At 36.0% G+C, this 26,224-nt stretch overlaps 1 protein-coding gene across 1 annotated transcript in view; it reads left to right on the top strand.

Moving 5' to 3' along the window:
- Window positions 1-26,224, top strand: part of ANO3 (anoctamin 3) — a 398,246-nt gene that overhangs the window by 349,699 nt on the left and 22,323 nt on the right. The window contains exons 16-21 of the mRNA XM_039218371.1: window positions 6,638-6,720; window positions 7,145-7,285; window positions 7,784-7,948; window positions 19,460-19,496; window positions 22,593-22,704; window positions 23,468-23,525. Coding sequence (XP_039074302.1) covers window positions 6,638-6,720; window positions 7,145-7,285; window positions 7,784-7,948; window positions 19,460-19,496; window positions 22,593-22,704; window positions 23,468-23,525 — 596 coding nt within the window. The remainder of the gene's footprint in view (window positions 1-6,637; window positions 6,721-7,144; window positions 7,286-7,783; window positions 7,949-19,459; window positions 19,497-22,592; window positions 22,705-23,467; window positions 23,526-26,224) is intronic.

Here is a 26,224-nt window from a genome sequence, read left to right as displayed (position 1 = left end):
TAGACGAAAGCAGATATAGGAAAAAGTATAGTAAAGTGTTGTAGGTGCTTTGGCAGATTTCTAGACAAGATCTGTGATATTGTCAACCACTCTGAGCTTAGATTTTTATAAATTTGAAATAAATAATGGAGAAAACTACATATAGAATCTAACCTGTTTGAGATGCTTAACTTTATGATTCTGTTACTCTGTGCCATTGACTTTAGATCACAACGGGAAGCCACTGGAAATGGACATGAGGAAATGAAAGTTCACAAGTTGCAGCATGTGTATCTCTAAAATGTTTTTAAGTGGAGGGGCGCCTGGGTGACTTAGTTACTTGAGCTTCTGACTTCGGCTCAGGTCATGATCTCGTGGTTTGTGAGTTCAACCCCCACATCAGGCTCTGTTCTGACAGCTCAGAGCCTAGAACCTGCTTCAGATTCTGTGTCTCCCTCTGTCTCTGCCCCTCCCCCACTCGCTCACGTGCGCTCCGTCTCCAAGATAAATATTTTTTAAACTTCTAAAAAAATAATTTTTTTAAATGGAGAAAAGTATGTCATTATAATCAGAGAGGCGGGAGCAAAAAAATAAACACCATGTGTAGTTGCTGAGGAACAGAATTGTGCCATATCATCCTCAGCTTTCCCATACTATTCCTCCTCCCCCCATGACTCATGTGAGAGCTGGCTTTGCCCTGATAACAAAATGCCCTTATCCAATGGAGGCCTCTTATCCTCCTACCCCCACCTCCAGCCCAGTTTCACAGGACCAAGGGAAAGAGTTGATAAACTCTACACATGGAAGGGTGAGACAAACATAGGTGGTTTGTACGTCTTGTGCAATGTATACTTTGTAGGAAATAAAAGTGCTCCATAATCCATTTCGCGCAGACAATGAGTGTCCACACTTCACATATTTTCTTTGGGCACTATGGATATATAACTATAATATATCTGATTTATCTAGCTACTTATCATATATACACAATATATATACACACATATATACAATAGATAGTATTAATTTCTATAACTTTATCTACATCTATATTTGTATTGATACTTCATTCTAAGTGAAATTGTTGTCCCTTTATATATTTTCATTTTTAAAGCATTTTCATTTTTATATTGAGAAAGTTTAATATACTCCCTGCCCCCTTTACCATCTCATGGTCTCTGCCACCCTGCTCATTCTGAGCCATTGTTCCTTTCTCCTCCCACGTGAGTTCATGCCAAAATTTTCACCGCCAATTACAATAAAGTGATGAATATTTTCTTGTCACTTTCATGGCTTATAATACACTTTTTCTAAAACTCACTGTTTGAAAGATTCTTACTTCTTTTTGAAATTCCCATACCCATTATTTAATCCCGTACTGGATACCAGCTCATCCTCTCATTCTCTACTATCAAGAGATACTCAACACCCAAAAAGCAAACAACCCACTTAAGAAATAGGTATGGGGCACCTGGGTAGCTATGTCGGTTAAACATCCAACTTCGGCTAAGGTCATGATCTCGCGGTTAGTGAGTTCAAGCCCCGCATTGGGCTCTGCACTGAAAGGTGCCTGCTTGGGATTCTCTGTCATCCTTTCTCTTTGTTCATCCCATGCTTGCACTCTCTCTCTTTCTCAAAAGTAAATAAAAACATTTAAAAAAGAGAAAGAGATGGGCAAAAGACATAAATAGTTTTCCAAAGAAGACATCCACATGGCCAACCCACACATGAAAAGATGCTCAACATCATTATCATCAGGGAAATACTAATCAAAATTACAATGAGATATCACCTCACATCTGTCAGAATGGCTAAAATTAACAACAGAAGAAACAACAGGTGTTGGCGAGGATGCAGAGAAAGGGGAACCTTCTTTGCACTTTGGGTGGAAATGCAAACTGGTGCAGCCACTCTGGAGAACTGTATGCAGGTTCTTTAAGAAACTAAAAATCGAACTACCCTATGATCCAGCATTTGCATTACCAGGTATTTACCCAAAGGATACAAAAATACAGATTTGAAGGTATAAATGCACCCCAATGTTTATAACAGCATTATCAACAATGACCAAACTATAGAGAGACCCCAACATCCATCATCCATCTACTGATGAATGGATAAATAACATGTTGTATATATACATACATGTTGTGTATATATATATATACACATATATACATATATATATATGTAACGGAATATTACTCAGCCATCAAAAGGATGAAATCTTGCCATTTGCAACAACATAGATGGAGCTAGAATGTATTATGCTAAGCAAAAAAAATCAGAGCAAGACATATACCATATGATTTCACTCATATGTGGAATTTAAGAAACAAAACAGATGAGCATAGGGGAAGGGAGTTCAAAGGCAAGAAAGGCAGCAAAAAACATAAGAGACTCTTAGAGAACAAACTGAGGACTGATGGAGAGAGGTGGGTGGGGGATGGGCTAGATGGGTGATGAATATTAAGGAGGGAATTTGTTATGATGAGCACTGGTTGTTTTATGTAAGTGATGAATCACTAAATTCTACTCCTGAAACCAATATTGTACTGTATGTTAAATAAAATTTAAACTAAAAAAAAAAAGGAAGAAAAGGGGTTACATTCAGAGACTGCTTCTAGAAAAACAAAATCACTGAATTGAGGCCTTAAAGCATTTAGCCTCTCCATCTCACATTTCCATCATTTAAAACCTACTTTTTGTGTAGGGGGTAAAATGTGAACCAGTGGGACAAATCTTGCTGATGACTTAGGGCAGTGTAGTGGTTTGTTTGATTACGTATTATTGGAGTTTGAGTGTGTTTAGATGGACTGAGCACTTTACAGTTTAGCCTAAGCTTCAGTCTTTCTTGCTGTATTTATATTAGGCCACACACCTGTACCTACCTGAGAGGACCTCGAGGCCACTTCAACTGGATGCTTCCATTTCACCCTTTCTCTGGTCTCCACATATGTAAATATCCTTTCTTTTTTCCATGGATGTTTGATAAAGTTGTGTCAGGGTACTCTGCCACCCTCCCTAATGTTCAGCCTACTCTTCAGGTCCCATCTAATTGCCCAAGGTCATAATTAGGGTTTGCATCTGCCCTGAAATTGGCTGTACAATGAGACATGGTCTTCTCAGCATCCCACTTCCTTTTCAGGCCCTCACTGCAAGCTCTGAGCCTCCTGCTGTAAACCTGGGGGAAACCAGGGTTGTCATTAGGATCAAGCCCATTGATATTTTTCATCACTTGGTATTTTAAAAATTACTTACTTTCTAATTTAAATATGGTCTTTTGAGGTATAATTTACATACAGTGAAATCTCTGTAGATATATTTTGATCCCTTTTGGAAATGGTATAAACTTTTACAACCACTGTTCTTGTTAAAAGTATGGAATATTTTCAGGGCATCTGGACAGTTCACTCGGTTAAGTGTACGACTCTTGGTTTCAACTCAGGTCATGATCTCACGGTTTCATGAGTACGAGCCTTGCATCGAGCTTAGCACCGATGGTGCAGAGCCTGCTTAGGATTCTCTGCCTCTTCTCTCTGCCCCTCCCCTGCTCATGCTGTCTCAGTCTCTCTTAAAAATAATAAATAAACTTAAAAAATATGGAATATTTTCATCACCTCCAATAGTTCCCTCATGCCACCTACCAGTCACCCTAGCTTCAGAAGCAACCGCTATACTAAATTTCAAAGTTAGCTAATTTTATTATTAATTTTGTTTTCATTAAGTTTAGTAGGGGTTAATAGGTGGTAACTTTCTTCCTTCTTCGATGTTTGGCATACTGATAAATTACATGTCCTCCTTGTAACCAAAAAATTTTTAAAGTGAGAATATTGATTCACCTGAGTTTAAATAATCTGTGAATAAAATAAATATATCTCAAACTGAGAAAATGGATCTTAAATACAATGCCTAGTTTATTACTAAAATCCCAAGGAAAAAGATTTGTGCAAGTTAAAATTACATAAAAGCCCATTTTCAGACTCACAAAACCAAGATTACCTTTATCTCTTAGATTCTCTGGGAGATGCTTCTAGGTAGAGTTTTGCTTGAAAGATAAATTAGGAAATGACCACATCACACATTTAAACTTTATTAAACTTTATTTAAACTTTATTGCTATGTGTTCTTGGACACAGTAAGTTTATACCTTTGTTTTAAAATATGATGAGAGTCATCAGGGAAATACAAATCAAAACCACACTGAGATACCACCTCACGCCAGTCAGAGTGGCTAAAATGAGCAAATCAGAGAACTCTAGATGCTGGCGAGGATGTGGAGACACGGGCACCCTCCTACACTGTTGGTGGGAATGTAAACTGGTACAGCCCCTCTGGAAAACAGTGTGGAGGTTCCTCAGGAAACTAACAATAGAACTCCCCTATGACCCAGCAATAGCACTGCTAGGAATTTACCCAAGGGATACAGAAATGCTGAGGCATAGGGGCACATGTACCCCCATGTTCATAGCAGCACTCTCCACAATAGCTAAAACATGGAAAGAGCCTAAGTGTCCATCAATGGACGAATGGATCAAGAAGATGTGGTTTATCTATACCATGGAATACTACATGGCAATGAGAAACAATGAAATCTGGCCATGTGTAGCAACATGGATGGACCTTGAGGGTGTTATGCTGAGCGAAATAAGTCAGGCAGAGGACAGATATCATATGTTTGCACGTATAGGAGGATTAGGAGGAACTTGACAGAGGAACAAGGGGGAGAAGAAGGGTGGAAATTGTGGGGGATAGGGAGTGAGGCAAACCATGAGAGACTCTTGAATGCTGACAAAAACTGAGGACTGATGGACGTGGGGGGGAGGGGGGATGGGCATGGAGGAGGACACTTGTGGGGGTGAGCACTGGGTGTTATGTGGAAACTAATGTGACAATAAACTATTTGTTAAAAAAAAGTAACTAAATAAACTTAAAAAAAAAGAAAAAATATGATGAGAGTAATACCTGCCATATCTACTTGTGTTATGAAAGTGAAAACAGGGGCATCTGGATGGCTCAGTTGGTTGAGCGTCCAACTTCGGCTCAGGTCACGATCTCACGGTTTGTGGGTTTGAGCCTCACATCAGGCTCTGTGCTGACTGCTTGAAGCCTGGAGCCTTTTTCAGATTCTGTGTCTCCTTCTCTGCTTCTCTCCTGCTTGTGTGTGCGCTCTCTCTCTCTCTCTCTCTCTCTCTCAAAAATAAAGACAAAATAAAAAAAAAAAGAAAAGAAAGAAAGTGACAGCATTAGGGACACCTGGGTGGCTCAGTCAGTAAAGCACCTGATTCTTGGTTGGCTCAGGTCATGATCTCATGGTTTGTGGGATCAAGCCCGCGTTGGGCTCTGCATTGACAGAGCAGAGCCTGATTGGTATTCTCTATCTCCCTCTCTCTCTGCCCCTCTCCCCACCTCAGGCATGCACTCTCTCTTTCTCTCAAAATAAATAAATAAACTTAAAAAAAAGAAAGCGACAAAATTAAATCATATGTGAGAAAGTACTTTGTACATTTTAAAGTGTAATAAAAATATAAGTGATTATAAACATTGTTTTTTCTAACTAGTATTAGAGCTGATTTCTAATTATAAAGATAAAAAGACAACAAAACCTCAAAATCATCTTCCCCTGGGATTCTTTTGCAAAGAAGGCAAGAAACTGTATTACAGATAGGGAAGAAAACCTCACTCCTTTGCTCTATCAACTGCTTGTGATGGTGGTGGTGGTGGTGGCTTTTTCCAAAACCATGTACTTCTGTGTCTTTGCTCTAATTCTTCCTCCATTATAACTCTTACTACAATATAAGTTAACTTCATTTAGATGACTGTCTCACTTTACCAGATAAGAAGATGCCTGAGACTAGAGCTCCTTGCCCAAATGAGAGAAGAGCAAATGGATGGATGAATGGTACCATAGCTTTTAGGAATGCATGTATGAGGTGTTAATGATGTCCACAAAGTCTTGAATGCTGTGAGATGAGGACCACTTACTAGATAAGAAGCAATCTTTGGCTTAATTGTTTACACAGAAGATTCAGATTATGGTTCAGGCATCTCCTTACTTTTTCCATGGAGGCCTTTCTAGTCCATGCTTAGTTCACCTGGAAAATGCATCCAAGAGTGTCTTCTCTGGTCTTTTTCTTTTCTTCTCCTTCCACCATGGTAACCTTATGCTTCTCCTCTCTCTCTCCCAACCTAGCCCTCTCTTGGTCCTAGAGAAGTAGCATCTAGTCTTTATTATCATTCCTGGCTGAAGAAGCCTTTCTCTAGGTCCTTTATATCATGTTGTATGAACATATACAAGTCAAAAGGGACAATATATGTTTAGCTCACTAACATTGACCTTCTCTTGTAGCATCACTTTGATGGGTCATGCTAGCAAAGGTCTATGCTTATCTAATTGGAAAAAATTACTTCTAGGAGTTTATTCTGGCAGTAGTGTACAGAGACATGGAGGAAGGAGTGAGGGGAAAAATAAAAGACCATTTATATAAGTGCTATATAAATTTAATTCGTTTAAATAATTTAACAATGAAGTGGAAATGCATTAATCCAAAAAATAAAAGCAATTATGAAAGAATGTGATGTGGTTGGGTAAAAGGTAACTAATTGATGATGATGATGATGATGATGATGATGATGATGATGTTAATATTGTCTGTAGCCACAGTCTTCTTGGAGTTTTGGAAAAGGAGGAGAAGCACACTGACCTATACTTGGGACCTCATTGAATGGGAAGAAGAGGAGGTAAGATGGCACGAAACCAGGAGATAGAGAAACTGGGACAACACAGAATGCAGAAAATTATTCACGGTCCCTAACATCCAAGCTGGAAGCAATTAAACGCCGTTAGATTTCCCCTTGATGTTTTTTACTAACAAGATTTCTTATTTCATTAAGATAAGAGAGATCATTGATGAAGTTATGTAAGGTTTTCAAAGTATTTACATGATGTTTCCTGAAATGACATCACTGGAAACTTGTGCTAATTAAAATATATGTTAGGGATTATTTGGAAAAAAATTGGCATTTTATTTTTTAAAAGTTGCTTCTTTACCAAGACTTGCTATAAAAGTAAGCCAAAATCCAGGAATTTTGTGTCAACTATTGATTGGATGATTTTTTTTAATGTATGACTTTGGTGCAGAGGTAACTTTAGTCTTTCTTCTAGGAAACACTCCGTCCCCAGTTTGAAGCCAAATATTACAAGATGGAGAGAGTGAATCCCATTAGTGGAAAGCCTGAGCCACATCAGCCTTCCTCAGACAAAGTTTCTCGTCTCCTTGTTTCTATCTCAGGAATATTCTTCATGGTAAAGTATAACCATCAGTATCAGAATGTGTTGGATTTCATGTTTAGAAAGAAGTCATAAGATACCAACTTTTTCTGTGACCCTCTGGGTGCAAGAAACCATATCCACTTCAATACTTTGGTAATATATGCTATCAAACAAAATTAATATCATGGCAAGTCATGAGTGATTGCAAAGACAATTTGGCCATATCTTTAAATAAAACACTGTTTGAGAGAAACAAAGATCTTAGGTAAAACGGATATTATATGTGTTGCCCTGAAATTTATTAAGACTAAGCATTCTACTTAAAAGTGAAAATTTGAGCAGCTTAAATCTTATAATATGTATTTTGACTCTAATATAACTCAGTCCCTTAGTGTAAAAAAAATGATGTATCCTTTCTTGGAAAAGACAATTCCTTTAGCTCTGTGGGGGCAGTATATTAATCTATGGTATTGCTTTTGTTCTGTGAATTATGCAAAATACATACATCTCCTCTGGTCTCCCGTGTTGTAGATTTCTTTGGTGATCACTGCAGTGTTTGCTGTTGTCGTGTATCGCCTGGTTGTCATGGAGCAGTTTGCATCATTCAAGTGGAATTTCATCAAACAACACTGGCAGTTTGCAACATCAGCTGCTGCTGTCTGTATCAATTTTGTAATCATTATGGCACTGAATCTTGTAAGTGGTTACCATTTTCAATAGGCAAAAAGGCATGGGTAGGGGAGAGGTCTGTGTTTCCTTCATGCTTGGATTATTTACAAGGAAGCCAAAATGAGACCAGCAATGGTAACAAGGTTTACAGTCTTGATTAGTGAAAACTCCATTCTTGCATGTGTCATGTAGGCTAGAAAAGGTGCTATGCTCTTTCCATTCAAATAAGGGATTTGAGGGGCTCAAAAAGCTTTCCAAAAAATTGAACCTCAATGGAGAATTTGTTACAAAGATATAGGAAAATCTATTTTAAATAGAAAGCTTGTTATCTCAAAGGCTTCTTGTGATATAAAAAATAGGCAATGACTCCATTTCTCTTTCTCTGGGTCTAAGCATTTTTCTTTTTTTCTTTCCTTCCTTCCTTCCTTCCTTCCTTCCTTCCTTCCTTCCTTCCTTCCTTCCTTCTCTCTTTCTTTCCTTCCTTCCTTTCTTCCTTTCCTCTTTCCTTCCTTCTTTCTTTCCTTCCTTTCTTCCATCTACTTATCCTTTTTTTCTCTTTTCTCCTTTCTTTCCTTCCTTTCTTTCTTTCTTTCTTTCTTTCTTCTTTTTTCAATTCTTCTGTGTGCATGTCTGCTCTGTTCTATCAAGAAATGTCTGTCGTTATTTAACCATGATCCATCTTTCTCTCATAGCAACCAGGGATGCTATGGTATTGCAATGATTTTTTTTTAATCTTCTTTGGCTCTAACTATATGAGCATGTTGGTCAGGTTTCCTTAGTCTGTTTAACTGAAATTATCTAGTATTTCAGTGTATAATTTCTCAGAGAGAGCATCTGATTGGTTCAACATCATGTCCACTGATTGACTTGTGAACTGTATGGCTGAGAAGGCATTATTATGCCTAGGTCCACATTTTCAGCAAGGTCTGTGGGTGGGGTCCTATTTTCTCTGAAGACAGGAAGCACTGATTAGCACATTTAGGATAATAATCTCTCCTTTAATTATTCCAACAATGCCACAAGACCAGTATTTTCTCCATTATGTAAATAAGGAAACATGTTTGGAGAGTTTAAATAACTTGCTCCAAATCATATATATACCGTTAATGCTGATATATTTACATCATGAGATAATTTATGTAGATATATGAGCAATACACAAATAATGATGTTGATATTATGTACAGGTAATATGCATTTGGTTCCAAATACAGATTAACACTGATGTTTTGCATGTTTAGACTAGAGAGGGCTGGGACCATTTAAAATAACCAGTAAATGTTTTCAAAGAAAAGTGAAAAATCACTGTGATAAGTAAGTTTTAATGCAAGGATGATAGTTAATATTTCCTACTGGGGTCAGCTTTTTTTCAGATTAATTTTTCTTGGTAGAAGGAAAATGCTGTTTGCAGTGTCTCCAAATAAACCACATAATATATTTAATTTATATCCTTGGCTCATAGATTAAAGTAAATAACAAACATTGAAAAAATATAACAAAGATGGGGAAGCATGGATGGTAGTATATATAGGGTACTTCAGGTCGCACACTGCACAAAATCACTACATTGAAGGAGGAGCCATTCATGATATAGATGTTGTAGGTTTTTGTATTTATGATTATTCTTCTGGTAGACAGTTAAAGATGTTGGTTCTAACAAAATCAGTTGGTTATGACAATTTTACGGTAAACAGAGATTAGTAGGTTTGGCTTAATTATCTGAGGAAAAGGAGGCTAAATAAATGATGTGTTTATTTCCAGGGAACACAAGCAACTAACTAAGATCAGTCTGAACTTAAAGACTATTTTTCTATTTTTAGTAGGTTAGTTGACATAAATGACTGGTCAGAGTCCTGCTATTTAGGATGATCTTATAAGCTAGTGAGGACATAGAACACACTGAAGAATGAATGTATCTTAGTCAAAGCACAAAAGGCTTTGAGTAACCACCAGTTGCCCCTTAAATTGGTGGGTCTATGATGGTGTATCAGAAGTCTGCATGCAAAGAAGACAGGGTACTTATTCTGATGAGCCAAGAAAGAGCAGAAAGCAGACTGTTATTTGAGGGAATTCAACCCACAAATGAATAGAACCCCAGAAGTGCATATTCTTTGTTCAAAGGAAATGGTAAAGGGGTCTATGAAACATAAATTTACTGAAAAATGAAGAAAGAGAGATTAGAAGAGTAGGTCAGTGCCCACCTGTGGAGATCTGGAATAGTATGTCAGTAATTTGGACATCATCTTTTTTTCTTGTGGGCAGTGGGGAACCACTGGGTATTTGATAGGTGAAAAATCACTAATTACCTAGTCAGAGACACTTACAGATACAAAAGACATTAAAATATTACAATATTATGTAATCACTATGCTGATAACTTTTAACATTCCCAAGAAAATGTCAGGTTCTCTGGGAAAAAAAAATATGTTCAAAACAACTAAAAGGACATGTAGATATCCTGAGTACAGTATCAAACATGAAAAAAATTGGGAAAAAATGATTACAAACTAGTAATGCTTTGTCATCTAAGACACTGTATTAATAAGATGTTCTTTTGAATTTTAAATAAGAAGATAATTTCCTGTTCTATAAATTAACCCCAAATTTAGACAAAGATGTAATGCTTTAGGAACAAACATAAGCCTGATTTTAAAAATATATCTGGTGGAGATAGTATCAAAAATCAAACCAATGAGCAATTATAGCCACACAGATAAAAATCACAAGTACACATAAAAATGTTATCAGGAGTTATCTCTGAAAAGTATTGGTGATTATTTTCTTTACATATTCTCTAATGTTAAAAATATTTTGCATTTTCACATTTTTTAACAATAAGCTTATTTTCCATTTAAAACTAGTAAAAGATAAATATTTGATATTAATTTCTGATATTTTAAAGTAATTATCAATGATGGAAGTCCAAGATTTATTATATTATTTATTATATTATTTAAAGTAGTAAAAATTTGCAACAGACACCTTAAAGGAGCAAAATTAAGAGAATATTAATTCAAATTCTAAGGAACATCATATAAGTAAAATGCTATTTTAATATTATTTAAGGACATGACATGCAGTTACATAAAAAGTATATACAACTACACTTGATTCCCATTAGAACTCACCTGCATGATGAAACTATAAAGGAATAACAATAAAATGTTTAAACTATAAGGAATGACAATACAATGTGGTTCTCTCTCAATAGTGGGATGATATTTGATTAGTGTAACCTTTTTGGTTCATTCAAATATTTATATGTAGATTTTACTTATAATCAGAAAAAGAACCCTTTACTTTTAAAACATTCTACATGACATAAAATTTGGAACAAGTGGAATGGAATGTATATGAGTCGCAGCTTTCACCGCATAGAGAAAAGGTTTATCAGTGGCCGAGCAGCATGCCAACACACACACACATACATACACGCACGTGCACACGCAAACACACATTCTATTCCCTCTGTTCCCATGCGTGCTCCCCCTTCCCTTGCCCTCTGAATATGGCCCAGGCTCTCTTCACTTTGTGGTGTCTCTCTTTAGTTTGGTGTCTTAATAAAAACCAGTGGACAGTGGACAGAAGCAAAGCAAAGATTTGCACTTGATCTTTGTGATCCTGGCCATACCACATAACATCTCCAAGTTTTATTTTTTTGATTTTTCAAGTGAGGATGATAAAACTAATGCATAGGAGTATTGAAAGATTAAGTGAGATCTCCTTTAGTCCGTGGATGGGTCTCAATAAATGTGAGCCTTTTTCCTATTTGCTTCTCTTCAATATCTTAAAATTTTATTTCTCTTTATAAGTCTATATACACTGCATTCTCTTTCTTGTAAAATACCAACATTTTCTTCATTTTTCCCTTTCTTTTCATCTTTCAATGATACAGTTTATTTATTATCTTCAGTCTAGGAATACCAATGATATTTTCTTTGTTCTTCCTAAATTCTTCAAACTACATCTTCATTTACTTATAATTTTTTTCACTTTTTTCTTTAAATATTACCTAGTACTCATTCATCAATTTCTAAGCACTCAGAGTTGTCTATAGGAAGGGAATCACATTTAACATGTTGTATTATTTCTTTTGATCAAATATATGTCTAAAATATAAGAAAATTTGAAATATTTAATTAGTTCATGCAAAAATCATACCATTGGGCTAATTTTCAGTAGTCTTACTTCTTCTTAATAAGTTTTTTCCTTTCTGAAGGATTAAACTTTTATCTTTTATTATTTTTATCTTTTTTAGTTTTAAGTTACAGAATCAATACATTGTTGCTATATAAAGTACTGACAGTATGAAACATTAAAAATATTAAGAAAAGTCTCTATTTTCCACCCAAAATTCCACCATCATCCATCCTACCATAAACTCATTGTACCCATTGGAGGTAATCAATGAAAATGGTTTCATATCTATTTATTCCCCTCACTGTCAAGTATTAGTGCCTTCAAAAGAGAACCCTGCGTTCCTGTGTTTGACAATTTGTTCCAAAGACCTACTGATCTTCAAAAACATATTGAGTGAATTAATGAGCTGAGCTAATATTTTTGAAGATGGAAAATATTACATAGACAAAGAAATGAAGAAACCAAATGTGTTTAATTAACTTATGCTTGGGAAGGCAAGCATGACACCTCTGGGAACAGAACCTACAGATCCAGGGTCCAATCCTTCATTTCTACCTATCTTTTCAGTGAAGCTGAAGAACTTGTCATGATCAGAACCTGTAATTGAATAAAATGGGAGCTTTTACCTTTGTACATTTTCCTTACAAAAGAATTCTATTTTCACTGAAAATTCAAGAAATTGAAAATTTCCTGATGTTTCCCTTGGTGTACCAGACTCCAATTTCATATTATTCCAGGTGCTTCTGAATTACCAGCCCCTTATGCTCAGACTCTGACCCCATTTCCAACCCCCAGCCCCAGTTACCGTCCCTTCCCTAGAATAACAATGGACCCACATATATATAGTCTTCTCTCTCATAAGCTTCAGATACAACTTGTTTTCACTGAGTTTGTACATTTAATGAGGCTTGATATAGTCTTTATTCCAAAGTACTGCCTTTTTCAGATAACAAAGTCTGAACTAGATGGAGTGAATCTCTAATTGTAGAAAGAAGATCTCTGGAGGCAGATGAGGATAGCATTATTTTTGTCATAAAAACAATCTTGTGAAATTCCCAAAATCACACTAGCTCTACTTAATTAAATACAGAAACCCTGTAACTACCTAGTGCTGTGGCTCATCTGTTGTTCCTGAGAGGAGACAAGATTGACTTTCTTTTTTCTAAATGTTTATTTCTACCTGTTGGGAACTTTGATAAAGATTTAGAGATTGTTGGAGGTGGACTAAGCCATAAAACTTCTCCTTTGCCCTTGTAATTATTAGGAAAAGATTTTTAAATGGATTTAGCAGAAAGGAATTGAACTACAAAGCCAACTCAACAAATGTGAAAATAATGTTACATTCCTCTGATTTAATCAGTATAAAGCCATAGTGCCCTTCTGAATTTATGTATTCCTCCCTAATCAAGATGTTAAGATACTTCACATTATTAAACAGCCCATCTGATTTACCTGAACCCACAGAATTAATTTAAGGTCATAATCAAATAAACAGTAATTAAAACCATTAATCTTAAAATGTCAATGCTTAAAAAATTATACTACCAAAAAGAATGACTTGGAATACCAAATGCTACCATTTGTTATTTTTGGACAAACACTAAAGGTGCCAGCACATAAAAATGTGCTTTTTGTTTCTTAATAGCTAGACTGTGTGATCCTTTTGCTATCATATTTTCCAAATTAGGGTTTGGCATCAGTCAAAATAGTCTACTAATCTAATATGCTTTTCAGCTATAATACATGTGCATCAAATTACAAAACACAGGCATGGCAAAGCAGTTTCAATCAGTCCAACAATTTTTTAAATCAGAAATTTTTAATATTTAATGTACACAGATATATTAAGTCATTCATGCATTTCTTTTGTCTCTTTCATCACGTTAGTGATTGTTTCGACTTTTGCTTCTGTAACCTCTCTCTTATCCATTCCCTACACACCATTCTCACTTCTGCCTCCTTAGTTCAGCTACTTGGACCATTGCAGTAGCCTTCTAACTGGCTAGTCTTCCTGTCTCTGTTTTTCAACTCTTCTCATCTCCCTTGCACACTGATCTTAGAAGGATCTTCCTAAATTGCAGATTTAGTCATTTTATTCTGGACTTGAAACTGCTTAATAGGTTTCCTTTGCTTCTGGTGTAAATTCTAAATTTAATAGCAAAGCATGGAGGCCTTCCATTATTTAAAGTCAGTTTTCTTTTCTCCTTTTGTCTGAAGTTGGGCCTCACTCCCTCCCTTTCACACTCTGCCCTCCAGCCTACAAAACCACTTCTTGCTCCCTGGCATTTTACTTTTTCACAACTGTGTCTCTTGGTCCACAGTGCTTCCTCTATTTACCTTTTTTTTCTTTTATCTCTTTGAAAGCTATTTCTTTATCTTTGAAAATTCCAGAAAAGGATCATTTCCTCCATAAAGTTTTTTCTCAATCCTAAACGTAGAATCAAAAAATCTCTTCTTTGTGGTTTTTCTCACAAGGTGTGTGGACATGCCTATTCTCCCTCCTTATCAGACTCCCCTGAGAGAATTAAACAACCCCTCTTGTAAGTGCTTTCCTGTTACAGTGCTTGGGGCTTGCCTTTCTCCCACTATCTGGGGATGAGCTCCTTATGAGCAGGGCCTCCTTGTGTTTGTATCTCCAGGCCTTTGTCTTTGTCATAAAGGAATTTATAATATATTCTTCAAATAAATTTTAAATATTCTGTTCTCTAAATTTTCTAGCATCTTGAATATTATTCACATTGCAAAAATCATAGCATCTTGCTAAGATTGCTCAAAATTATTTTTGTTGTTGGAATTATATTTTCAGTGTTTTTCAACTTTGTATCACTCATTATTTTCATTCAAACTAATAATTAAAAAGAATATACATCTTCAGGGGCGCCTGGGTGGCTCAGTCAGTTGAGCATCTGACTTCAGCTCAGGTCATGATCTCACAGTTTGTGGGTTCAAGCCCCACGTCTGGCTCTGTGCTGACAGCTTAGAGCCTGCTTTGGATTCTGTGTCTCCCTCTCTCTGCTCCTCTCCCACTTGCATTCTTTCTCTGCCTCTCAAAAATGAATAAACGTTAAAAAAAGAAGAATATACATCTTCTAAGCTTTCAAAACAAATGGATCATAGAATCCTTAAATGAATATTCCATTTGGGATAAAAATACAGGTGAAAATAATTAAAATGTGATCACAAGTCCATTCTATAGATCACAAAAGTAATGAAGATTGTTTCCTGTTCTTACTGTGCTTCAAAGCACCTGGAACACTTAAAAAACTAGAGACCCCTGAGTCCCACTTAGAATCTCCTTTGTGAAGCTAGGGAATCTTTATGTAAAATCTTTCATATATTTATGTGAAACAAAACATTCAAAATATTCTCCACCTGATTCTGATCCAGTCAGTCCCTAAAATACAACTTGGAAATCATGGTTTTAAGGGATCTGAGGTAATTTTGATACACAGTTAAGATCAGAAACTGCATTTTCAAAACTAAATCACAAATAGTTTAACAATGATTAAAACTTCAATTTATTATTTTAACATCTCTTTACCAAGTAGACAGCTAAAAATCTACAAAGCCAGAATTTGAAACCAGGAGTTACTCTTCACTAATCCCATCCTTTTTATCCTTCATGTGGCTGCCCTGAATGCTATACTACTTAAAGGTGCCATAAATAGCATGGTTACTGTTATATCAGGTAATATTTACAAGAAGATTTTAATGAAAATTAAAAATGTGCAGGGATGCCTGGGTGGCTCAGTCGGTTGACATCCAACTCTTAATTTTGGCCCAGGTCAGGATCTCAGAGGTAAGATGAGATAAGATAAGATAATAAATATAAGATAGGATAATTTTTGAAAAATAGAAATAAAAAATTTTTTAATGTGCACGTGTTCCAAAATGTATATTCTTGTTGCTTGGCAATCAAACCTTAATTAATTAAAGATTAGTTTACAGAAGCATGACAGCTGTCTGGTCTCATGATTAATGTGTAATTTTAAAGAGAAAATAGAAACATCACTGAAGAAATACTCCTTTACTTTGAAATTTCTGAGATTAATCCAATTAAACTATCTCAACATTGTCAACAAATGAATGAGCTCCTTTTGATCCTCTTTTCATTTTAACATTTAGGTGACATGTATACGCTATAACCAGAAAAAAAAATAGGTAACTCTAAATACATTTAACTAAAGTACTCCAGGTTGATTCTGGACTCTTTCACATTAGTGATTTATTTCCATCTCTAGATTTGACAGCATACATCCCTATGTTGCTTTCATGGGCCAGAGCACTGAAGACCTCGAATGTACCTAGCTTCTTTAACACTTGGTTACCAATTACAATGTAAATACGTTATTGTGGAATAGGGCGGATCAAAGGGTTGGACCACACCTCTTAATGTGGAAAAGAAGTAATGCCAAATGACTCATTTAATAAGAGGACCAGCTTTTTAAAAAAGCATTTGTTTAGTTTGTTCATGTCTATATCCATGGTTTCTAGAAATTCAGAAAGGTAGATTACTAGGGAAGAGCAATTTGTTTTTGACTCTGCAAAAGGGTGCCCACCACCCTTCTCTATATGCCCAGCCTCCTGTATTTTCCCTTTGGGTACTGTTCTTTTCCTGACCAATTACGTATTTGTCGTTTGTCTCTAACCACTGGTATACAAGTTCCATGAAACTAGAGACTATGTGTGTCTGTTTACTGTGCTTTTTTTTTTTTTTAATGTTTATTTATTTTTGAAGGAGAGACAGAAAGTAAATGGGGAGGGGCAGAGAAAGAGGGAGACATAGAATCTAAAGCAGGCTCCAGGCTCCAAGCTGTCAGCACAGAGCCTGATGTGAGGCTCAAACTCACAAGCCGTGAGATAATGACCTGAGCTGAAGTCAGATGCCCAACCGACTGAGCCACCCAGGTGCCCCTGTTTACTGTCTTCTCAAACACTATCTGCTTATTAGAAATTCATAATAAATAGTTTTAACATAATTAATATATATGACTAAGATAATTTCAGCTTACTGAATGCACTAGTGAATGATGTTTAGAAGTATATGTTTTCCAGGGCCCCTGGGTGGATCAGTTGATTAAGCGCCCGATTCTTGTTTTTGGCTCAGGCCATGCATGATCTCAGTCTGTGGGATTGAATCATGCATGGGGCTCCATGCTTGACAGTACAGGGCCTGCTTGGAATTCTCTCTCTCTCTCTTTCTCTTTCTCTCTCTCTCTCTCACACACACTCAAAATAAAGAAATAAGCCTTAAAAAAGTATAGCTTCTCTAACATGAGATCTGTCTATCATCTATCTATCTATCTATCTATCTATCATCTATCTATCATCTATCTATCAATCTATCTATCTATCTATCTGTAATGTACATATATAATGTAGTTACCACAACAACTGTCTCTGAACCTTCCTTATTCTCTCCTCCCCCAAATACATATCCATTCCCACCTTACACACACACACACACACACACACACACACACACCATGATTGCTTTCATACACCATACAGTTAGATATCTCCAATTGTTGTTTCTTCCTGAATTTTGTGGTTTTGGAGTTAACAAGTCAGCCTGGGGGAGTTGACTCCATAGCTCAGCATCATGGTGGTACCCGTTAGCTAGTGTCTGGGCCTTAGATGATGGAGGTTCTTGAGTACACCAGGAAGCTTTCCAAGAGCTATATTCCCAGGGGTGACACAGCATTTTTGTGATTTATAACATTCTTCCAAAGATTATTGTAATCCATGGGGTCATCACCTATGGATATTTCCATTGCAGGGAAATAGGTTCTATGTGCCAGATGACAAAAATCTGAAATGATATCTGTGACAAGGCATAGGATAAATGGTAGAAGAGAACTACTAGTTTAGTAGGGTTACTTGATGCAGCAAGGTACCTGATGTTCTAAACAATGGTTTAGTGTTCTCTAAAATGGGGATCATTATACCTATTTGATAAAATTGTTGTAAGGACCAAATCAAATCATATTATCTCTAAAGCACTGCTTGGCACCATCCAAATACTCTAAATGGCAGTTATTTAAGTAAAATTTTCTTTCAGTCTCCATGAGGGCACTCAATTTAGTGCTAGAAGTACAGTACCACTAAAGTACTGTTGATTTGTAAAATCTATCCTGTCACACTGCTTTAGAAACCCTTCTATAATCATCTTACTTGATAAATGGAGCTTGGAAAAGAACATGTTACAGGTCAGGACAAGTTTGGCACTCATGAATTCAAGGTAATCTTGTTCTAAAATTTTTAAAAAATCACAGTTTGTGTATATAGCTAAAGATTAAAACAATGACCACAACAAACTACACAAGAGGTAAAATGAGACTGTTTATACTCAATATAATCTTTCTGGCTCAGGATAATGCTTTAGAGAAGAGGTAGGTTTGAATCATGGCTAACATGAATACTTACAATAGTTCTAATGAAAGAACTGTTAGGGCACATGAACAATTTTTGAGTGTCCAGATACCTACCTTTTAATTTTGCATGCCAACAGGTAGTTACTGGAATTTATAATCTAAAGAATAATTTGTTGAATTAAGAAGTTATATAGTTATATTGAAAAGCAACTTACTTTTGGATTCAACAGATTTGACTTACCAGTCTTACTGTAACACCGAACCAATCTTGTTCTTTAGGAGTACAAACTACCACACAGTGTTTGTCTTAATTTGGAAAATTCATTGTCAGTAATAAAGAAGAATTCAGACTTCTACTTAGACTTCCAGTATAGTTAAAAGCATATATAACTTGGGGATCAAATTCCAGGTCAGCTATTGATTAGTTGAATGACTTTTCTTGAAAAAACATTTTTCATTTTTTTTAGTCTCATTTCCCCGATTTGTAAAATGGAAATAAAGACAGTTACCAGAATAAAATAAGATAAACACACACACACACACACACATTTGTAACATGTTTATATTACAGATGATATGCATTTAGTGTGTGTATGTGTGTGTGTGTGTGCGCGCGCGCGTGTGTGTGTATGTAAAGCGCCATATAGTGAGTTTTAAAGCGTGCTTCTGTTTAATTAAAAATGTAGCCACTTTGGGGCACATGGGTAGCTCAGTGGGTTGAACATCAGATTTTGGCTCAGGTCATGATCTCATGGTCCGGTGAGTTGGAGCCCCACATCTGGCTCTGCTAACGGTTCAGAGCCTGGAGCCTTTTTTTGGATTCTGTGTCTCCCACTCTCTCTCTCTCTCTGCCCTTTCCCTGCTCGTGCTTTGTCTCTCTTGTTCTCAAAAATAAATAAGCATAAAAAAATTTTTTAATGTAGCCAGTTTGTAGAATACACTTCAGATGTTTCATTGAATAGTGTAAATGCAGCCTTTTCTCAAGAAAAGAATGACATTCGCTATTTGTTTTCTCTCATTACAGGCTTATGAAAAAATTGCTTACCTTCTCACCAACTTAGGTAAGTCCTTTGTTTTTACTTCGTTCCTTAATTAAAGAATAGCATATGTGCATATCAGCCTGTAGTTGCTTTAGCATTTTTAAATGTTTATTTATTTATTTTGAGACAGAGAGTGAGAGTGCACACAAGCTGTGGAGGGGCAGAGAGAGACAAGGGGAGAGAGAATCCCAAGCAGACTCTGGGCTGTCAGAGCAGAGTCCAGTGCGGGGCTGGATCCTACGTCATGACATGAGCCAAAATCAAGAGTCAGATGCTCCACCAACTAAGCCACCCAGACACCCCTGTTTTAGCATTTTTAATATCAACTTCTATTTTATAAATTGTCAATCAAAATGAAAGGCATGCATGGAAGGTTGGAGCACATTGCATAACTACAGAGTCAGTGTACGTAGTTAACAAACCTAGTTCTCCCTACATAGAAGTGTTTTTCCCCCCTACCTCTTAACTTACTTGAGTTTTTCTCCCAATATTTATTTTTACCAAAGTATTGTACTACATGTACACAAATCAAAAGGCAAAATGGTATTAATAAATTTATAATTAAAACCAGTACTCTGCCACATTACCCAACCTGATCTTCCACTTTCCTGAGAGACTACTTTTTAATAATTTTAGCAATTTCTCTTGTTATTTCCTATCCTATTGCTAAATAACATGTTTCTCTGACATTCTTGGATTTTTCAGTTTTGGGAAGCTGTTGCCTTTCCATTCCAAATGACAAGAAATTAGGTCCTAACATTCCCTGCAGTGTTCTGTCCCTGCACACTTTCCCATCCATCACATGTTACACACACACAATTTCTCCTCCTTCCAGAGTAGGTATAGTCACCATATTTGAACTTTAAAAAAAAGTTTTTAATGTTTATATATTTTTGAGAGAGACAGACAGAGCATGAGCAGGGGACGGGCAGAGAGAGAGGGGGAGACACAGAATCTGAAGCAGGCTCCAGGCTCTGAGCTGTCAGTGCAAAGCCCAAAGTGGGGCTCAAACCCAAGAACCATGAGATCGTGACCTGAGCCGAAATCAGACCCTCAACTGACTGAGCCACCCAGGCACCCTTCAGTGGGTTTGAACTTTAATTCAAATTAATGATTAATGTTTACATCATTGTTTCTATATAACTATTTTTATATCTAAGGTAAGGGGTGTACTATGATTGTTTTCCTTCTTATAGAATCTTTATATTTTCATGACACTAATAATAGCACTTTTTCTTTGATTTTCTACATACTTTCATTAATTTATCCCAAACTTTCTGCTTCAGCTCTGGATGGTCTCTAAACACATCCAAATCATCAAGTATTCTACTCATTTTATTTTCTTCTTAGATTTACCCTCCCTGAACCCAGTGTTACTCCCATCTCAAGGGCCTTCCATCAGCACCTCAAAGCCTGGAGCCTATTTCAGATTCTGTGTCTCCCTCTCTCTCCTCTGCCCCTCCCCACCTCGTGGTCTCTTTCTCTCTCTGTCTCTCTCTCTCAAAACTAAATAAACATTAAAACATTTTTTAAATTAAGCCAACTGATGAAAAGAGTTTCAGTTTTGTCAAACAGAAGTCAATTCAAAAACAAGAGCACATATATCAAGAAAATAGTAACAAACTCACCATGTTAATATTAGACAAACCAGAATTTCATATCTATTTGAGAGAGAAAGAGAGATACTTCATACTGATAATCAGTCTGCCAGATTGGTATAATAGTCATGATTTGTATACATCTTTTTATAAACTTTCAAAATATAGAAAGCAAAATGTGATAGAAGTACCAAAAAAATTTTTTGACAAATCCATACTCAAAATATAAGCCAGGATATAAGGCATTTTGAATATCATAACTAGCAAGCTTCTCTTAAAATATATATAAATGGGATGCTCAACAAAAAATATATATATCCTTTTCAAACACTTGATAACATAGACAAAATATATCCAAGTAATTTCAAGACAAGTGAAACTGCAGCTTTTTTGACCCAAAGCAGAAATTACACGGGAATGTTTGTGGATTGTGATGTAATAGAACTAGAAGTGGAAAACCAAACACAAACTACACAATGGGGATTTTTAAAAAATCCATATTCTCATCTCTAAATAAGTTTTATGCTAAATTTGCAAACTATTTAGAATGCAGCAGCAGTGAAAACACCATCGACCAAAACTTTGGGGGAACATGGGCTCTCCAGACTGCTCTCACTAAGGTCCAACAACCAGTCAGCCTGGGGCATGCCCCACAGACCCCTGTCATTTCTGGCACATATTCTCTTTGGACTTGGACTCCCCCAGACCGATCCCCCTGTTCTGTGTCTGGATCATGCGTACGTCATGGCCCATCTTTTCTTGAAATCAGATCCCATCTATTTTCTGTCTTTCTTGAATTCTTTAATTGTATTAAAACCCATATTAGCTGTGCAAACAGATCTTATAACATTATTTGGATACCTGGTGGGAGTAGAGGCTGCAATACACACTGCCATCTTTATCCCATCTCTCTCATTATTTTTGTTTTGTTTGAAGAGTCATAGAAACATAAGACATGAGAGTAGACAAAGTTCTTGAAATCATCTTGTCTAAATTCTTGTTTCATAAATGTTAAAACTTGTTGCAAAAAAATGTGAAGAGATCTACTTGAGATCCACAGAAAATTAAGTGTAAAGTTGAGATAGGAGCTCGGCTCTTATGACTGAGGTCTTTCCTTTTTACCATTCCACTTCCATCTGTGCAAAATATCCATTCTTCAAAGAACTCTGTGGATAATTTAGGTACTTATTAGAGCATAGCCAGGTTGGGTGAAGGACTGATCCAATGTATATGGTTACTTCCAAATGACAATAGCAGAGAGAATCCTGAAACTCTTTATATATTAATAGCAGGCATTGTATTTTTGTAGCTCTGGGAAAAATCTAAAGATTGTATCATTGGATCCTTTTATCAGCAGATATTATCATTCACATTTTGCAGACACAGACCTACATACAACTCAGAGATGTCAAGTGTCTTGTAGAACTAGTTCAGAACATGAACATGGGGCTTCTGAGTCTATATCCATGTTTTGTGTTATTCACCTCATCTATGTAAACATATCCTGCTTTCCTTTTAGAATATCCTCGAACAGAATCTGAATGGGAAAACAGCTTTGCTTTGAAGATGTTCCTTTTCCAGTTTGTTAATTTAAATAGTTCTATCTTCTATATTGCTTTCTTTTTGGGGAGGTAAGTCAACTTTATGCACATTATCTTTGCAGAGTGAAAAAGATTGCCAACCATTCCATTGCCAGTTTGTTAACAAGGGTGGCAAATTCTTGTCCCCTGCCTCGGAAAACTGCTAGTCAGTCTTCACATATGTTTCAATCGAAAGACTTTGAGCTACAGGAAAACTTCCACTACCAATTAAAGTTGGCATAAAAGATAAAACTTATATGCCATGCTTGGGCTGAATGGTGATTATCTAATCATCAGTGATGGTTTTGATAAATACGAAAATAATGTTTTTATAACCCTAGGTCACAGTTCCTTCGTGTGGAAACTTCTACCTATGGTGATAACATTTTTTTCCCTATCTTTGTTGCACAATATGAAAAAGAAACATATTAAAGTATGCTCAACACTCCAGCCAGTGCTGTGGAAACATACTGAAGCTAGAGCCATTTTAAACTAAACAGTCCTTCGCATTACATTAATATTCACTAGTTAGGCCCACAAAACATTAAAGATCTACAGGTGAAAGTGGAAAATTTCCTTTGGTTGGTTTCTCTGTACTTTCTCATCCCACTGGCATTGAATTCAAACATCACTTTTTTCCTTTTTAAGTCAGGTACTTTGATGTGTAAGCATGGCCTAAGTCAGCAGTTCAGTTCAGGAACAAGATGCACCAGTGAACATTTATGTCTGCCTACACATGCACTTGTTGTGATGCATTAGATGTTCTTCAGTCAACCCCATGTAAATGCTAATGAATTGAAATGGCTTTTTACAGATTTGTAGGCCATCCAGGAAATTACAATAAACTTTTTAACCGGTGGAGACTGGAGGAAGTAAGTAACCTTGTAAGGGTAGGTGTGGGCCTGGGCGTGGATATGCGACAATGACTATGGAAAGGGAGTGTGTGGGAAGAGAGAGAGACAGAGAAGTTGGAGACACAAGGTTTCAGGCATGCTGGAGATGCATTATTGGTAGAGAGTTCTTAAGAGTTCACTAATGAAGGAACTACATCTTTCCACAAAAGTGTGTGTACTTAAAAGTTAAAACCTAAAATCCTGACCTCAGCTCTTTAATTTTCTATCAAATCTATTTCCTCATTCCCAAAGCCCAAAAATTTAGCTCCAGTGATTGTTCAGTTTGGTGGAATTATTATTATCTATTTCATGGGTTTTTGAGCTTTTAAATATGTTAGGTTTCCTTGTAAGCAGGGAAATGCCATCCAAAAGAAATCTTACTTGAAACACCAATCTATAAGTATATAAATGTATGTCTTCCAAGTCTCATAGTTTTATATTGATTTATAATATGCATGTCATGGAAACAAAAGGTCTCGTATTGCTAGATGACAAGGTTAAACACATTGTATATTATCACTGAGACTGACAAATTGTCCTCCAAAATGCCAGCCCCTACTTATAGTGTCTGAGCCTGCTTCCTCAGATTTTTGCCAACAGAAACATTTTAATTTTTAGCAATATAAAATCTAAAAGATATCTCCTTTCGATTTCAGCTCCTTTAATTGTAAGATGGAGAACACTTTTTGTACAATTGTTGGATATTTTATATTTCTGTGTGTATGTGCTATTCTTGCTCATTTCCATTAGACTTTTTTTCCTCTGTACTAGTAATTTATAAACTAAAAAAATAGGCTCTAATCTTTCAAATTTGCTGAAGAGATTTCTCATTTTCTTGTATGTCTCAATTTTGTTTTGATACATTTTTTAAAAAACTCTAGAACATTTTTCAACTAAAATATCATTGCTGTTAATGACTTTGGGCATTTATATCATGCCAAATAAGGTGTTTTTAATTCTGAAAATTAAAAACTCACATTGTACTTTTTACTAATTAAAAAAAAATATTAACATCTTTAGTGCATTGGAAGCTTATTTTTATGTAAAGAGTAATCAAGATATCCACCTGCCCCAGTTAGCAATCACATATGTAATTAATAATACATTTTTTATCACTCAGCAAAATAAAATTTCATGACTTATTATATTCTACATCTGAAATCATGTCTAATTCTGGATTCTGTTCAGTCTCATTGGTCAGATTGGTTATTCCTTCTCTAGTTCAAAATTGTTTTAATTATTTTAATATAAAATCCAATTCAATATATGGTAGTATTATAAGAGCTTGTAATTTAGAGAGAAGCTAAGAAAGGATTCCCTGAGAAAACAGGTGTTTCCAGTCTCTAAAAATTTCCCCAAAACTCAAGGGAGTCCTCATTGATATTGTCTCCCTAGAGCCTTCTAGTTGATTGCAATAACAGGAGAAAGCCTAAAACTTCCTAAAGACCAACATGCTTCACATCATAGAAAACTGGCTCGGATGCTAACCTTGCTACTTACTAATTCTTTGCCCTTAATTTAATCCCTCTGAATATCTGTCTCCTCATCTATACTTAGGAGTAATACTTAGGTTGCAAAGTTTTTTATAAATAAGAGACAATTTGTATAACACACTTAGCACAAGCCCTGGTCTTTGGAAGGCACTCATTGTAGCTGATAGTTATCAAAGCTCTGTCTCCACAGTCACCTACCTGGGTATTATCCTCTCAGGCGAAAACAGATGAAGACCTTACAGAACTCCAGCTCTCCAGAAAGTCCTCAAATCAAACTTGCAATTTTCACTCATAGCCCAGATTATGGCTATGAGCCTTTCATCTACCCAGTTAGGGACCCAAGGCTTACTTTTTACCAGGAATGTTCAACTAGATTTAGCGTAGTGTGGGGAACAGAGTGGTACAGGCAGATAGATCTGCATATTGATGCCATTTTAGGAACTGCTGTCACCAATAGTTTCATTTAGTTGGATATTTTTACTCTTAAGTGTAAAGTTATTGGAATTCATCATTCTTCTTTGGGAATCCCAGAGAAATAATTCTAATACTGATATCCCAGGGAAATAATTCAAATACTGGTGTCAAGAAAAATATTTCATAACCATTATAGTCATTTTCCACAATATATATGGCATACATAATGGATGTATTTTCCAACAAAGTATTATTCATTTGGCAAAAAAAAATCAGTGAAATGAAAAATGTGAGTTTGTAATAGACCCTAGAAATTCTAGAACTGTACACGTAAATACACTTAATGGAAGATAAAAATTGACCCTGTGAGTTCAATCATACCACAAGCGCTATTGACACATACTCTAATCCAGCACTCTACTGGGTAATATGGAGTATACAAACGACGACGTCCTTTTCCTTTCTTGATGATGTTAATAGTTTCAAGAAAAGAATATAACCATGTCATGTAACAACTATTTTGTCTTTGGAGTCTTGACGATCTACATTCTAATTCAGTCCCACCTAAACCCATGATTTTAATATCTCCGAGTCTCAAGTTTTTCTTTTGTAAATTGTGATTAAGAATAGCTATCTCAGTACTATTGGTGATAGGATGATAAAACTGGATCATGAATGTAAAACCCCTGGCACAAATTATGGTAGCTATTTTAAACAAAGAAAAATACCTCGGTTTTATTTAAAAACATTTATGAACTGGCTCTACTGACC

This window comes from Hyaena hyaena, unplaced genomic scaffold (assembly GCF_003009895.1).
Source record: "Hyaena hyaena isolate Hyena2069 unplaced genomic scaffold, ASM300989v1 scaffold_753, whole genome shotgun sequence".
In the NCBI taxonomy this organism is placed as follows: domain Eukaryota; kingdom Metazoa; phylum Chordata; class Mammalia; order Carnivora; family Hyaenidae; genus Hyaena; species Hyaena hyaena.
Note: the sequence above shows the minus strand (reverse complement) of the source record. Positions and strands in the feature narration are given on the sequence as shown.